The following is a 16,732-nucleotide window of genomic DNA, read 5'->3' on the forward strand; positions in this document are numbered from 1 at the left end:
TTAAATATTACTCTGGACCACTTCAGTCGAGGCTTTAATTGGATTTATTTTACGTGCTGTTTTGTTGAATTTGATATTAGCATATTTTTTAGACCGAGTCATTTTCCCTCTGCCACGCAATCAGCTCTCTTATTCAGGCAACATGCTAAATAATGAAACAGGCCGGCCAGTCTGATGGACTGGACTATCAACCAGGCTCACTGTGATTTCTGAATTATTGAACGATGAGGTTGCAGAGAGCTGGATGCTCTACAAAAAAAAGGAAGAAAAAAAAAGGAATTTGCCCTTTACCTAATTATTACCAGCTTCCCATCTGCTACCGGAGCTAATGTAAATGTCCTTGTAAATCCATTAATATGCCTCGCCCAGCCTCAGAGGCTTCACAGTGCTCTCCCCTTGTGCACTGTTTATGTAATGCAATAATAAATTATTGATTGATGTACCATAAACATCCTAATGCAGCCTAAGCATGATTCAAATCCTGCAACTTGTGATGATGCATTGAAGACCTTTGGACCTCCTCCTACAGAATCTATGTCTCTATATAACTTTGATAGAAACTACAGCATTGTAATTTTTGCTGAAGCATATGGAACAATGCAACCTGCAAAGAGAGGTGGTGGCTTTGCTGTGCTACGATATCATAGCTTATCATCAATTACCATCACTCTTGCTGCAAGTCTCAATATAATGTCAGCATCCTTATCATACCCACAATGCCCTTACATTATCCACAAATACATGGATTTGAGAGAGTGAAGTTCTTTATTGACTGAAGCTGAAGCCAGCTGATGCAGTGTGCCGTCTTCAGTACCTGGTCCATCTGGGACACCACCTCAGAAAGGAGGGAGTGCAGGGTGGAGAGTTCCCTGCCGAGGTCGATGTACCCCTCAAAGCCCGCCGTGTTGGAGATTGTCTCAGGGTTCGAGATTTCGAGCAGGAAGCGCTGCATATTGGTCCACTCGTGCTCCAGGAACTGGTTCATGAAGGACATGTACTCTTCCTTGTTGCCAAATCTGATGACAAATAGAGACAGGAAAGGGAAACAGGAATGAGAAGGAAAGCAGAAACCTCATTTTAAAGACATCCACAATTCCATAGGTAAGGGTAAGTGGAGCCTTCATCCAACAGTAAAGCCACTCACTTGGTGAAGTTTGCCAGGTTTTGGGTGACTTTGGCGATGAGCGTGAGGGTGCGTGCTGTGCGGTCATCGGGATACTCCTGCATCAAATTGAAAAGTGAGGGCGACATGATGGCTGGACAGAGAAAGCGCAGGAACAACGACGCGCTGATTAAACGCTCGCTGATGTCCGGCCGACCCCGGTTGCTGCATTCCTGCCGCCAAGACGCGAAGACCTCTTTCAGTTCTCGTGGAAAGACGCTGTCGAGAAGAAGCGATGGTGAATAATAACAAGTCAGCTGATGCAATATGCATAATTCAGAACAGGATACTTTGACAAAGTTATTTGCATTTGATTTGAACATTTGGCAGGATGTTACTGTACACTGCTTTTGCATTTGTCAGGGGCGCAAACAACAACTGATTGCAATCATTCTACATACGTCTTTATCGTCTGCACTTGCCAAAGCGCTTTGAAATTCTCATTATTCTTTGCAACTCCAGTTTTGGTTCTTTTCTTTCAATTTCAGTATTATTTTACATCTTATTTATGAATCCCTATCTACATATAAATGCATATATAGCTGCTCTTAAAGGTTATTCCTACCCTGCGCTGGAAGAAGGAGCAAGCTGCTTGATAAATGTGTCTTAATTTCCTTTGTGGAGGTCATTTAAAAACTCACATATCTGACTTCTGGACAACAGAGCTGGGGTGCAACCTAATTAAAAGCCCCTTCGATAGCATTGTTTTAATTGTAATTAAGGTCCTTGGGAATGAAAGTCTGTTTCCAGGAGACAAGATGTGAAATAAAGAGATTTTGGTGCTCTTCACTCTTCCTTCTCCTTTAATCATAGATGTGGTTTATACAGATCATTACCAGTATGAGTTGATGATTTTGCAGAAGGCCAGCTCGCAGCACATCTTCAGGTTACTCTGGTGTTCTGGCAGATCACCTGAGGAACACTTGGACGGATCCACCTCACAGTTCTCGTCTGACTCGTACAGAGCTTTGATGAACTCACCTGAAGGAAACAAACAGAACGATACGTAAGAAATTAAGGAACGAATGAGTTTTTGAAGATCTGTTTCCTCGTCTATCTGTGAGACAAAGGGAACTGTGGCAGCACTTTTTCTGTGTCTGTGATTTGAATTGCAAACTGCTGAGCTGAGCTAGGACAGAGGAAGAATGTGATGCCAAAGCTACAGGTGAGAGCTTGTCCTTGATCACTCTGGTTTGACCTGTGACAACAAACACAGTGACTGACAGATCCGGAAGGTTCTTGTCAGCTAAATAAGGTTAAACTCACAAAAATGGCGGCAGAAAAACAATGCCCTCTTTGTCATCTCCGTTTGGTTAAAGATGCCATCACTGCTATGATCTCAACGAGTAAACAGCCTGTAAAGGGAGGCCATCGCCAGAGCTGCAGTTTCAATGAATTTAACAGTTTAGCCAGATGTTATACAATAAAAACTCCACCAAAAACAGACATGCATAATTTATCGGCCCTCTGTATTTCTCTGCAACCGCCCTGAGAAACACATGCACGGACACGGGCGGCATCTCTCATTGCAAACGCAGCCAAAAAGAGACGCACGCACAGTACGACACCAGAGCGCAGGACGGGCATTAATATTAGCAGCATACAGAGAGAGATGTGACGAGTACCAGGAAGGATGTGTGCCGTTTGCAGATTAAACTGCCGCTGTGTACATTTCTGAATCAGGGAGGGGGAGAAGCACACGTCGCATACAGAGTGCTTATTGTTCGGGCTGCAGGCGGACAAACACACTTGATCTAACCTTGGACTAACATTGTAAAAGTGGGAGTACGGGGTCAAACGGTAACCTCATAAAAATCTGCTATGAAGCTGATCCTGCAAGTGGTTTAGAATTTCAACAACAGTCAGAGCCAAACTCATTTCCTGTCACAGTCTGAATTGTGTTGTCCACGGTGAGCCTCCAGAGCAAAAACCGGGATCACGGAGACGTTGCTTCAGTTGTCTCTTCAGTTGTTGGACCAATGCATTGGTGTTTTGCTTAATTGTGCTACAGCCAATGAATTTACTTCACTGATGCTGCAGTCAAATAAACATTTTCCATGAGTGAGTGAATGAGGGAGTTTAGAGGTGAATGTGAGGACAAAAGAGAGCAGAGAGATAGAAACAGAAAAAGAGGAAAGCTCTACATGTAGCAGAAGAAATGGACAAATACATGTCCAGAGGGACACTCACCGAGGGCGTCCTGCAGGTACTTCTGTCCCACCAGTTTGAGGTATTCCTCTATGGCCTTTGTGGCTAGTGTGTTCTCTCTGAAGATGAGGTGCTCGTTCTCTCCACAGCGGTCCACCTCGGACATCATCAAGTCTGTGAGGAAGTCCTGCAGAAAGAGAAACGAAACAAAACCAGGACAAGGTCAACAACTGCAAGCCATGCCATCCTATACGGAGGTGAGAATTTTGCTATTTGGAAAATAAACAGATGAAAGCATGAGACACAGGAATTCATTTGAGTGGCCATTAAATTAAATCTGTCCTCAGGAGAGAGCTGGTGGGGGCAGATAAAACAAGTTAGAATGGAAAACTGGATCAGTGCTCGTCAAGCTTTCATCTGATTCATCTTCATCCAGCTTAACCTGTGATATTTTACATCGCTATGCTCATTTCAGACACTGTTACTCTGCCTGTCCACCAGTGGACCTCTGCATGCCTCCTCTCTAAACCAGTCATTTGACTGATCTCCCTTTGGCACACCTGCCCCCCATCACTAATGCACCACAGTAGAAAAACAGCCACGATTCACCTGTTCGCCAGATTGTCTTTAGTTGCCAACACTCGGCCAGTCTTTCCTCTGTCTGTCTGCTTTACTTTTGATGAGCCCCTTACTTTAGTTTGCTGCTTCTGCTGACTTTTAGCCAGTTTGTAAAGAACTTTTATGGGTCACTGTGGGTAAAGGGTGGCAATTAAATAACAGTGCATCAAGGCTAATAACAGTTTGAACCAAAAGGCTGCACATGTGTATAACTTAGCCACACCCAAAAAAACACAAAACAAACAGCAGCGGAAACAAGCTGTAAACACAACACTGACATATTATCTATCACCTCTTAAGGCGATGCAGTAAACTTGCTAGCAAACAGCGCATTATTTACACATCCCGCAGATTTGGAGCCACATTATCACTCATTTGGAGTCACTTTTCTCACCACCTGATGAATGTAAATCCAATATTCTCTCCTTCTCGCTCTGTTTTTCTCTCCATCAAACCCTGAGGGAAATATCTGTCTTCTTAGCAGCTAAATTACCCACTGCGTTCACCAGCTAGCTGCAGACTTTGTCTGCCGTCTGGTGCAGGGCAGGTGGTGTTTTTTGAGGATGCTGCTGAGAGCAGTGAGAGTAAACCAGTGAAGCTGCAGGCTGGAAAACCAAAACAACGAGCTGAAAGACAGTAAATCGGGGAATGTCAGAGTCGAGATAATTCTCTGTTGGTCTGCCCCAAGAACGACGTTCACATACATGTTGTCATTTGACTCAATTATATAAAAATAATGATTATAGCAGCTTTAACAGCAACATTATCTACAAAATATTCTTTTCTTTTGCCTGTCTTGCCTGTGCCTTTGCAGAGATTTGTCTTTATCAGATTTGTCTCTCAGCTACATTGCGTGCAAAACGGAACACTCTGTCAATTTCCTACACTGCGAGTGCGACAGGTTTTCACATTTTTATGACCAGTGAATGTGAACACAGCGTAATTCTGCCATTACAGCAAATGGAGGGAAACAAAACAGCTCTATTCACGTCAACCTTTGAATTTGACATATCTAAGAGCCGAAACTCAGCATCTGGAGGGAAACATGTTTATCACCGAGAGGACAAAAAATAGTGACAGGACTCATTTTTCATATAATGGCGGAAAACGTTTTCTTCAAATGCTCAAAGAGGGATTTTGACACCTGTTTTGCTTTGCAGTGAGAGAATGAAAACAGGAAACGGCTCGTCTCTTTTTCCTACTCTTACGAATGGAGAGAAGCAAATAATGAAGGCAGATGACTAAAAGTGGAGTCAGCCAAGTTTCTGCTAAAAGTTCTGTTCTCCTTAAAACAACACGTCAAATCTTGAAATGCGTTTTATCTTTCTTCTTCTTTTCTTTTTTTAATTGGCAGTGTGAAATATTTTGATCGAATGCTCTTAATTACTTTGTTTAGAAAAAAAATAACCAGTCTTGTTTAAAAGTGATCTCCATAAGGATGAACTGGGACACATCAGGTGAAGAAAAATAACAGTTGGAGACAGAGACAGGCATTAAAGCTCCCAAAATTCAAAGTGTGAAAGGGAGATACGGAAATGGAGCCATCTGGGGATGAATCATCCCTTGTTTAGATCCCTTCAACAAATTTCTGGGTGTGCTCTCATGTAAGTCCCCTGGCAACTTGTTAAACTAGGGGAACCAGCGTAGCAGCGAGGGAGAAGAGAGGCAAGTGACAGATGTACAGAGGGATGTGGAGAAGGAGAGGAAGAAGAGACAGAGCGGTGGTCTTTCAAGAACAGAGGAGGAGGCGGAAAGAAAGCCACAGAGCCTCTCAGACGGTTTCTATAGCTGCTGCAGAAGCCTGTTATCCGGCTAATCAAAGATACACCGCAGGGAGCCAATCACCCACTGATGTGCAGCGAAAAGATCCTTTTTGGTTAACGCATTTGCACATTCCCCACATGCACCCGCCCCGTACACACACACACACAAACCTACAGAGGAGAAGATCTTGACTAAAGTTTAACAAATGTGCATATCAAACATTTAAATTAAACCCAGACTGGAGCATCGGAGACGTGCACGGCTGTTTGTGTGTGGCTTTGTAGCTTGTTTGCTCTTTAGACAGACAGGTAATGAGACAAACAATACAGTGATTTTAAGAAGCAGTATGTTCTCATGTTGTGTTCGTGCACCGAATCAAAGGGGGTTTAAAGTTTTTTTAATGTCTACGAAGCATTCACACCTAAACCCTCATTGGTGCAGCCGCTTGGTGTTTGACGTCACACTATTAGTCAAATTGTACAGTCACGGGGTTTCAATTGTTTTAGTATAAATACAAGTTCAAGGTTTGGTGAATCAGTGTTGTGGCAAAACCGACACCGCAGAGACTCCAAGTTACTCCACAAAGAAGTAAATGTCAGGACGCAAAGTCAGGGGACGGATGCCAGAAGAAGGCAGTCAACATTCCCTGGAGCGCAGGTGAATCAATCATTGAGAACTGGAAAGAGCGACGACCCCGAAGGAGCCGCGAGCTTCGGAGGGGAGATCATGCGTTCAATGCTTCAGCGCTTCACCGGCCACAGCTGTCTGGGTGAGTGGCCAACAGAAAGCTACGTCACGAGACATCTCGGCTACAGTTTGCCAGAAGCCACGAGGGAAGACTCCGGAGTCAGCTGGAAGAAGCTTCCAAGGTCTGATGAGGCTAAACTTGAGCCATGTTACGCTGCACGTTACAGCCCCGCGGAGGAGGCGACGGTGAAATGAATGCAGAAACATACAGAGAAGTAGAGTTGGCAAGAAACCCGCAAGAAACCTGGTTTCCCAAAGAGACAATGGCTTTAAAACAATGTTTGTTTGGAGTGGCTCAAGGTTGTAACTGCTGCCCAAGGTGCATTTACTAAAAACTGATTTAAAAAGGGTGAAAACTTACCCGAACAAGGATTTTGTATCTTATATTTCTCATTAATCTGGATCACTTAACAGAGATTTGAATCCGTGTGTGAAAAATCCACATTTAAAGATGCTTTGATTCAATGTTGTAAGACAAAACATGACTTTAATGCACTGAAAACTGTAAACTCTACACATGAGACTTTCTAGTCCATGAATATATAATGTGAGACAATGGAACTATATGTATATCATGTAGACCATTTTATTATATGCTGAGTGCATGTTTCATTGAAAATTCGCACAAAGGATTGAGATAAACAATCAAACACGAGTAAGAACCTTTTATCTGTTGATTATATAACTGAAAATGTAAAAAGAAATGGGCCTTTCCAAATGTTCTGAGCATTTATTCATTGAATTTACAGAAAACGTGCTGTTTCGTGATAGGAATCGTTATCTGGACGCGGAATGACGTGAGATTTTGGTCATATCGCACAGCCCAAATCCAAAGATGTTAAATGCTTTTTAAAGGACTATTCCCAACAATGTATTTTTATGTGTACTACAGATAAGGCTTGCAGCAGAGAGCAGCACAAACACACAGAAGCCTGAGGACACCTGACCTTTCCTGGTGTATGGACACCCATCCCATCATTAGACCAGGGTCTTGTTTTTCTATTTATTTATTTATTTGCTGTTTTTGGGGAGGGGGAGGGGAAGAATATGTCATCCAAATTATGAGCTTTCTTCTAACCTCGACCTCTCTGTGACTCTCCCTCTCCCTCCTCTGCACTCCTTAGCTGAGGAGAGATGAGATGGAGGAGGAGAGCGAGGCTGAGGGCGATACATCAAACGGCAGACAGAATAATGGCAGAATAATTTCTGCTGGCAGCCTAAAAAAAAACTGTTTCAGCTACCTCTGACAGTCTAACAATGGCGTGCTGCACGTGAGTAGACATTTGTTGAGCCTACTGACTTACACATGGAGGAAACAGTGCATGTGTCTGTGCACACACATGAATTTCACTTTGAGTATTTATGCAAGTAATCTTGGAATTATGGATATAAGGAAATTAGAGGGACCGTAACAGTGGATTTGCACACTGCATTTCATCTGTGCCCAAAACTGCAAATATTAGTAGCACAGCCTGTTGTTAAGATGGATTTCCGACCTTCCAGGTGGCAGCTGGTTCCCTGGTTTTCATTCAGTATGTCAATAAAGAAGGCAAACTGACCATTTTCTTGCCAAAAAGTTTGCATGCTGTGTCGTGATGTGATAATGTGCAATTTTGTTTTTGACACGCTCAACTGAGAACAGCACAAAGTCACCAATTTAATGCGTTTCCTCATCAGTTTTTGTAAATGTCTGCTTATTCTGAATTTGATGCAGCAACACATTTCAAACAAGTTGGGACAGAAGCAGCTAAAGACTGGAAAAGATGTGGAATGCTCCAAAAACACCTGTTTGGATCATTTCACAGGTAAACAGGGTTATTGGTAACAGGTGATTGGGTATGAAAGGGCCATCCTGGAAGGCTCAGTCATTCACAAGCGAGGATGGAGCGAGGTTTACCACTTTGTGAACACATGACTGTGCAAAAGATATTACTACTAGCTGCCCAACTGCCACAACTGTCAAATCTAAAGCCAAAACTTTACACAGTATGAAGGATCACCTCTTTCAAATAACTTTCAAAGCCTCTTCAAGTGGCATTTATAGCATAGTGAAGTCTAGGGGAAATGAATGACGGCCTGGAAGGTATGAAATCAAAGTAAAAATCTTCAGTATGCTTTGGAAAACGGTCGGCAGTCATGCAAAGTATATATGTAATTTGTTGCAATACGTTAAATGATGAGGAACCACCAGTATTATTAAAGTCTGAGCAATCATGTCCTAAAAAGTGACCGGCTCTTCTCTTCCCCTCCCGTCATCATCCCTCAGCCTTTTCTCTGACGCACTCAATCCTGCAGCCTGCCCCCCGCCCCCACCCCCGTCCTCCCCTCCCCATCAGTGCTAATAAGGAGAAGTAGAACACTCTCTGTATCGCTGCCACATCTCATCAGCCAAACCATGCCTCAAAAAGAAGAAGAAAAAACCCCAACGCACAGTGCGCAGAGAGAGGAGGGTGATATGAAGACAGGGTCTGAGCGGAGGGGAGATGGCGCAGCACGGCTGATCACATCTAATAAATAGTAGGGAACAGAGTCCTGTTGAAAAAGATGAGTGGCTCCCTGTGGATGGGGTTACTTGCTAGTAAAAACTCATAAAGTCTTGTCCATTGCACTGCAGTGCACACAACAATCTAATCACCACGAGGCACAGCCGCGTGCGTGCGCTCACATCTCTATTCTGCAATATTCCACTGCACGGTATGCAGCGACAAGTGCCGGAGCAGAAATATAAATACACTGGCCCCCGCTGAAAAGGCGACATAATCAAGATCAAGATCACGGACAGGACTGTAAGTTTGTGACGCACCGTCAGACGAACCTGAGCACAGAGCGGTGACTGATGTTTTAAATTACATGCTTTCCAAGTGCTGTGCCTTGAAAAGCTTGTGCAGCGAGTCCGGGAGAGAAAAGAAAGAATGAGCAAATGAGAGAAAGGATCGTTTTTATGCTCCGTACCCAATCAGATTTTTTTAAGTTTCTATGGTAATATGAAGCAGAGAAACAGAAGCGTGTGAGCAATAAACTGTCTTAAAAGGATAATGCTGGAGCAGGAGGAAGAAAGAGGTAAAAAACTAGAACATTTTCTTCAAAAGTCAGCCTCTTTAAAACTGTCTGTACCTGGAGAATATGTGGGCGAATCAAGTGGGTTCAAACATTACCGGTAAATCACTTTACCCAGGTCTGCTCAGCGATGCGCAACGTGCACGGGAATCAATGCGCTTTGTTTCATTGGCAGGTTAAAGGTGATGAAGCTGGTGAACTGCGAAAGCTCAGCGCTCAAAAACAAGAAGAGAAACAGAGCGGGAAAATATTACTTACCAAGATGTCTGAAAAAAGTAAAAACCACTAGTCTGACTTCGACGAAGCAGCGTTGATCAAACAGCTTCGCAATTCTGGAAATTCTAGTTACAAGCATGAACTAATAATGGAGTTAAATGTATGTTTTATTAAGACAATTAAGCAGCAATAACTAAACAAGTGAAACATGAAGAAGAGCTACACCTGGTAAGAAAAAAAACACGCATATGCTGCCTTGATTTAAGAGACTTCATCTTAAATTGAACGGCTCGACGATGATGATGAACAAAATATTGAAATATATTCATACCAGCGCTTACTTCTCTTTCAAGGTGTCCTGCTGTTGAACTCGCATATTAATGTGAGAAAATGTTTTTGTGTGTGCGCGTGCTGCATCCCAATGACGTCCAACAGAGCATGAATTTTTATTTTGGCATAAATGCTTCTTCTTTGCTCATAGATTGTTTTTTAGCTTGTGAACAGCCATAAAGCAGCATTACTGGAGAAGTTGTGAACTGGAGAGCTAATGGGATTCATCAGAAAATAAATAAAATGGAAAATACCTGTTGATGCTTCGAGTGCTGATGTATGGTTCACAGCAAATTTACAGTTTTTAGATGATTGAAAACAGCAAAGTTTGGGCTGGATTGAAACAGCTAATAAGAAAAAAGGACTGGGTGTGAGGGAGAGTAGAAACCTGATAATAATAACAATCTGACTGATCAATAAGCCTGGTTTTCCAGCCTGGGGCAAGGCTGAGGAAAGACTCAGGGGGGGAGAAAACAGGAAGCACTCCAGCCACTCCATCCTTCGCTCGACTCGTCTTTCCATCTCTTTCTGCCTCCCCTGGTCTCTCTCCCTGGAGACTGGTGGCTAGTATTACAGCGCTGTAGCCCACAGCTCTTCCTGTGAGGGTCACATTGGGTTGACGGAGAGGACCGGAGGCCGAATGGAAATGGAAGCGCTTCGTCCCGTAGGCGCACGGGCTTATCATTCAGCGCCAAAGCAGGGACGGCTGCAGCTCTCCTGATTTAGCTGCTGGTGCACGTGATCATGATGGATAGGACTGGAGGGGGTCTTACAGCAAGTGTCATCAGCATCCATGTTTGCTGTTCTTTATATTCCCTGTGTGTGTGTGTGTGTGTGTGTGTGTGTGTGACCATCTTGTATATCTATTAAGTGTTAAGCGCAGTCCTTGAGGCCCTATAATAAATGTTCGTTTTTGCCTACTTTAACGTGACACATGACTACATGAATTTAGCCCGATTTCGAAACGATACTGTCGTCAACCAATGAGCAGCGTTGTGGCTGATTATGACAACAATCCGGCGTCTGTATTTGTGTAGTGCGACAACATTATCCCCAGTCCTAACTGCAGGAACATGCTCATCATTACTCCAGCAGCAGATTGTTAGCTAGCTACTAATTCCAGATCTAATGTTGAAGTAGCAGCCAAGCCTGCTCCTTGTAGAATAAACAACTCTGGAAATAAAATTACTACATGTGGAACTCATTGTACTTGAAGTAATTGTTATCTGGATGCTACCCAGCAGATGTGTAAACATACGTGTAGTCTGGCCAGTCACATTACATCTTAGTTTAGTGCGTTAGCATGCTTACAATTTCTAATTAGCACAGAACATAAACAGCTGAGGCTGATGGGAATAGGTTTTGCAGGTATTTTGATCTCATAATGGCACTAAATATAAAATTAAGGCATCACCAAAGTCATTACAATTCATCCTGAGGGGGACATGGATGTGTGTGCACATGTATGTTAGGCATATAAAACTACATTCATGCAAATTAAGTTTGTGAAGCTGAGGCGATAAAAGAGTCCGACGGTGAGGGGGGTGATGGGGAAGGAGAGAGACAGAGTCTATGTGATCTGAGTGCAAACAGAGACGTCAAGAGACTTCCAGATCGATGTGCTGAGTATCATTGCAGAGCTGAATGTGTCTCTTTGCAGCCTGCTGATGTTTGACTCCGCAGCCAGAAACTGCAATGCTGCAAGCTCAATCCAGATTTCTCTGAAAGCTCTTTCTCCCCCTTCACTGTCAGCTTCAGCGCCTTTCTCTTTACCTTTCTCTGATTGGATGTTTTCACCTCTTCTCCATCGCTCGGCGGGGTGGTCGATAAAAATCAGGCTGGATTAACAGTCTGAGGATATGATGCACTTCCTTTGCAGTGCAGATTTTACAGGAGGGACTCTGAGGAGAGCAAGTGCATTAATGTGCTTGGTATTTATTTCCTGTTCTGGTTTGAGCCTGAACTGTAGACGAGCTAACATCTCTTTTCCTCAGTGTGCCTTCTTTCTTTCTCTCTCTAACACACACTTCACACACTCGCACAGTGGTCATCTGCCTCCTCCAACGTCCGTCTCAGTTCATCATAAGAGGGTTCACCTCTTATGTGGTAAATGATAAGATTACAGCTATTAAAGAGCCTTGAGACTGAGACATAGCCGAGCCATGTCTGGGATCAAACGCTGGAGAAGCAGCATGTGAAAACATTTACAGGATACAGACAAATCATACATGCTAATAATATTAACAACATCCGTGTTAATGGGGAGAGCATTGACTCGCTGGCCTTCTCGGGGGACAGCTGATTAATTCAAAGCAACATTTAAAAAAGCCCAGAGGAACACAGAACTACCACAGTCCTTCATGTCATATTAGCAAATCATTTGTCACACCATATTATGTACGTACGACAAACTGTGCCTGGGTGCCACAGCTGCGGCGGCGAGCATCGCTGCCCACTGAAGACGGCGGCGAATGCATTCATAAGATGCTTGAGTTCAACAGAACTGGAGCTGTGCTACAACACTTCGCCACAGACAATGTAGAGAGGAGAGGCTCACATATTTCGCCCTCTTAAGCGGGGCTGTTAGTTTACCTTGAGGAGCAGTAACATAAAAAGGCGATGGCATAATAACCAGAGCGCCACCCTCCTCTAGCCAGTTATCATAAGGATAAATCCTGCTTATCGTCCCTTCCAACAGTCGGCGCGGCTGAGAGGAGCAGCAGCAAAATTAGAACATAATCTTCCCAAGGGCCGAGGCGTCGACAAGACTAGATCAATAACGCGGAGGATTCGTGCCAGGAGTGGTTATTTTCAGATGAAAGGAAGGTGAGCGTCTTCAGGCAGTTCCAGCACAGTAGAGGACTGGTTGTTGTTGCTGTGGAGCTTCTAGTAGTGCAGTTGGAGCGTACAAACATGACGGTGCGTCCCACGGGGAGGAGACGGACTGCTGTTGTGACCTTACGACACTGAAACGCAGTGGAAATGTTGGATGGATTCATGGCTTCAAAATCAAATAAACTCGACTGACATAAAACCAGATCACTGATTCATTCATTCATACTTGAACCCACAGTGCACCTCTGACCTAATCCTGTATCTAAAGCGACATACATCTTAATACCACTGCAGGCTTGCTCATGCACATAACCGAATAAACTACCTGAAGCCACCTGCTAATATCCTGTGATTACACTGTAGGTGTGTGTGTATAAAGTTAGCATCTGTGCAGCGATGCAGGGCGTGGCCGCCGCGCTCGCCAGTGCACCCAGACATCAATACGGCATCAGTAATGACATCTCTCCAGAGAGCTTTGGCCTCAAGATGCAATGAAGCGTGAAAGAGAGATGAAGGAAGTCAAAGACAGAAAGTAGGGAGAGAACAAGAGAGAGGAGGCGAGTGTGCCACGGAGCGGACTATTCAGGGTGTAATTATTCGCTGATGGGTGATAAAGTGACACAGGAAGAAACACAAGTCTAGAGGTGTTGCATGCTAATGCCCTTCACAATTTGCAATCTGCATCTCTTAACAATAGCCAGATGCAATTAGAAGCTGTTTCCCACCTGCGCACAGCTGATTAAAAGTGATGCACATCAGCAGAACTTCAGAGCTACAAAGAGTTAGCGCTGCATCTCCGAAAAGCGCCGTTCACCCCCCGTTCACCTCTGCTGGGTGTGAGACGGGGCGCTCCTTCGTGACTGTCGAATGCAGCAGCAATGCAGAGTCTCCCCGTCTGAACTACAGAAACCCGCTGTGGCACTGACAGCATTAGACACTGACTCACGGATTTTGACTTGAGCCCGGATAGTTGAAAGACTGCACAACAATAGCAAGGAAAGGGGTAAATAACCAAAGGCTCTATTAAACATCTGCAGGAAAACAATAAAACCAGACTCGCAGGATTTTCCAGAGTTTATCTTTGCTCTGCTAAATTTCTCAATTGCTAAATAGAACTCGGCAATGTTAGCGAAGGCTGCACCCAAGTTGGCAGTGCATGAAAAAAGAGCTTCATCGTTGGCTTGTAAACGAACACACCAGGCAACACTGGCCAAGACATGTGTATATAAAACATCTACACAGCAGCGGAGGATATCCTAATTAGGTCTTGGGAATATTTCAGGGTAAGCGGTTTGTCGGCATCCTGTGTGCTGTGTTTGGCATGACATGACTGCTCCATCCATCAAGGCTACAGGAACATGGACTCATGTGTGTGTGTGCGTGTGCTGCCTAAATATGTCAGCCCACATCACGATATCTTGAATGATGAAAGTCTTTGCAGAAAAGGAGCTGCGGTAGTAAACAGCAGCGACACCCCCCATTTCCACAGCAGCTTTCATTAATTCGCCCATTTTACGTCAGTCCAAAGGCGTCAGACTATTCTTCAACAGGCAACAGAAGCTTTTCTTTACAGCCCCATGAAGATGAAATTAAAAGGAATTTTTCTTCTTGAATGCAGATGTAGTGCGGAAATAATTTCAGGGTCTCCTTCATGATGAGGAACCTTGAAAATAGCATCCCTGGTTGAGGTTAAGCACAAGCAGAAACCGGCCGGCAGGAAAGACCAGGAGGTGAGAAGGAAGCAAAACTTTCAGCGCTTTGCTCAGAAGGTGGGGATTAATTGAAAGTAATTAAGGATGTGACCGTCTCTCCGGGGACCAGTGGAGGCCTTCTCCCCCATCAATCAGCAGCTATCAGTGCCTAAACCAGCAGACTGACGGTACAGTGCGGATAGACATCACTTCTTAAGCGCCGATGATTCATCATTCGGCTGAGCCGCGATAAAGTCAAAGAAAGTTTCAAAGCTCTGCTGATGAGATACTGTCAAGAAAACTAAACTGAGGCAGAAGCTGTCGCTGGCAACTGACGAGGCGGAGAAGACGAAGACGTTCATGCTGCAGTGAGGAGAGCAGCCTGAAGCTGCATTCCAACAAGAGCAGACAGTTATTTCGGACACCGCAAGAACAAGATGTCAAAAAAAGGCTTTTGTTGGAATGATTATTTTCATTATTGGTGCATTTTCTCAATTAATCAGTCTAAAAAATAGCATAAAATAGTGAAAAATCCTTCCCAGAGCACAATTTGACATCGTTAAACATCTTGTTTTGATTGACCAAACCTAAATATATTCAATTTAAATGATATAAAACAGAGAAAAGCAGCAAATCTTTTACGTAATCGCACCTAAACGACTAACTCTGTTATGAAAATGTTCCCTTTGATTGCTCGACCACCCAGCGCAGCTCTAAGCTTCATCCACTTTTCATCGGCAGCCAGCAGGACGGCTTTCCCTCTCGTATCTCATACTCGGGTGTCAAGCTGGGTCAAAATGCCAACCTTTGTTTCGCTGCACTGAAAAGACAAACGCCGTGGTGTCAGAGTAAAGTAAAATACAGCTATTTTGGATGGATGGGAGATTATCTGAGTCCAAAGGCCTGCTGTCACGGGAGACTTAGCTCCTACTGTGGTAGACTAATCTCCGCACGCTCGTAGTGCTACAGACAGCAGTGGATGTATCGTGCTTCTGTCCTGCATCGGTATGCTGTGAGGCACTGCAGGGGATACATGTAAGGGATTAGCTTGAGTTAAAAATGTAATACAGGCTGGTGCAGCAAGAGGAAATCACCTGTCTGTCTGGTCTTTGTCTGCTCTGGATTACAGCTGTGGGAGGTCAGTAGTTCATGAGATGAGCAGGCAGCGGAGGAACAGTTAACCTCTGCGTGCTTCACGTCTTGTCAGTACCTCGTGGCAACATAACGGTCCGATATTCCGATTTCGTTATCCATTATTGCTCCGCAGAGAGCACAAACGTGAGGAAAATGGAGATAAATCACGACTGGTACTAACCTTGGCCTTGCCGGTGCTCTGCAGAATGTGGACCAGCGCACACGCCATCTCCTCCTTGTTCTTGACACTAATCCCGGGCTCAAGCACCGAGCACAGCAGCATGTAGTTATTGGTGGTGTACTCTGCAAACTCCTTGTACATCTCCATGGGAAGGATGTTCATGCTCTGATAGCGCGCTTTGATCCTGATCATGGGCCCAGACGTCTTGCCCTTGGGGGGGTTGGGCGTGCTCACTGGGTACCACTTCTCCACGAACTGTCGCCCGGTAACAGCACCGACGGGGATGTTGACAAGTCCAATGTAATTGTTTTTGTCTTTCTTTTTCTTCTTGTCTGTGTCTTTGTAGAGGTGGGCCGTGATGCTCTTGACAGGAGGCAGGTTGTTGAACTCAAAGTGCTCTCCCCAGAAGACATTGTCAGTCTTGAGTTTACAGGTGGTGCGGGCGTAGAGTGAGTCATCCAGGCAGAGCTCGCAGAAGTATTTCTTTTTGGCAGGCAGGTCCTTGGCCTCGATGATCCACAACTTCAGCATGTTCTCCACCCGGCGACTGTTGTCCTGCAGACAAGACAAGACGACAGGAAGCGGTTCAGTGAGGTCTTTTAGAACAATTTTCCCAACATCGCCACCGGTGGACAGATAAAACCAGCAAACCTATAAACTAAACAAATCAAACCTCACAAGCAAACTGATAAGATTCAAACTAGAATCCTGATTCTGAACTTTCTTCTCCCCGACAAAAACATTTCAGACAGCACTTCAATCATTTCACAGTGGCAATTTAAAATCCTTTCTCTCCTGCCATTGCAGTCTTTGAAAAAGCGAATAAATCTCACTCCTACATTATTTCAC

General features: G+C 44.3%; 1 protein-coding gene across 8 annotated transcripts in view; it reads right to left on the minus strand.

The window, feature by feature from the left end:
• Positions 1–16,732, minus strand: part of LOC139348509 (disabled homolog 2-interacting protein-like) — a 145,878-nt gene that overhangs the window by 17,060 nt on the left and 112,086 nt on the right. For all 8 annotated transcript variants that reach the window (XM_070988689.1, XM_070988692.1, XM_070988691.1 and 5 more), the window contains 5 exons: positions 15,884–16,438; positions 3,353–3,497; positions 1,999–2,143; positions 1,145–1,381; positions 815–1,016 (listed from right to left, as the gene is read on the minus strand). In XM_070988689.1, the coding sequence (XP_070844790.1) occupies positions 815–1,016; positions 1,145–1,381; positions 1,999–2,143; positions 3,353–3,497; positions 15,884–16,438 (1,284 nt within the window). The remainder of the gene's footprint in view (positions 1–814; positions 1,017–1,144; positions 1,382–1,998; positions 2,144–3,352; positions 3,498–15,883; positions 16,439–16,732) is intronic.

This window comes from Chaetodon trifascialis, chromosome 20 (genome assembly GCF_039877785.1).
Source record: "Chaetodon trifascialis isolate fChaTrf1 chromosome 20, fChaTrf1.hap1, whole genome shotgun sequence".
NCBI lineage: Eukaryota > Metazoa > Chordata > Actinopteri > Chaetodontiformes > Chaetodontidae > Chaetodon > Chaetodon trifascialis.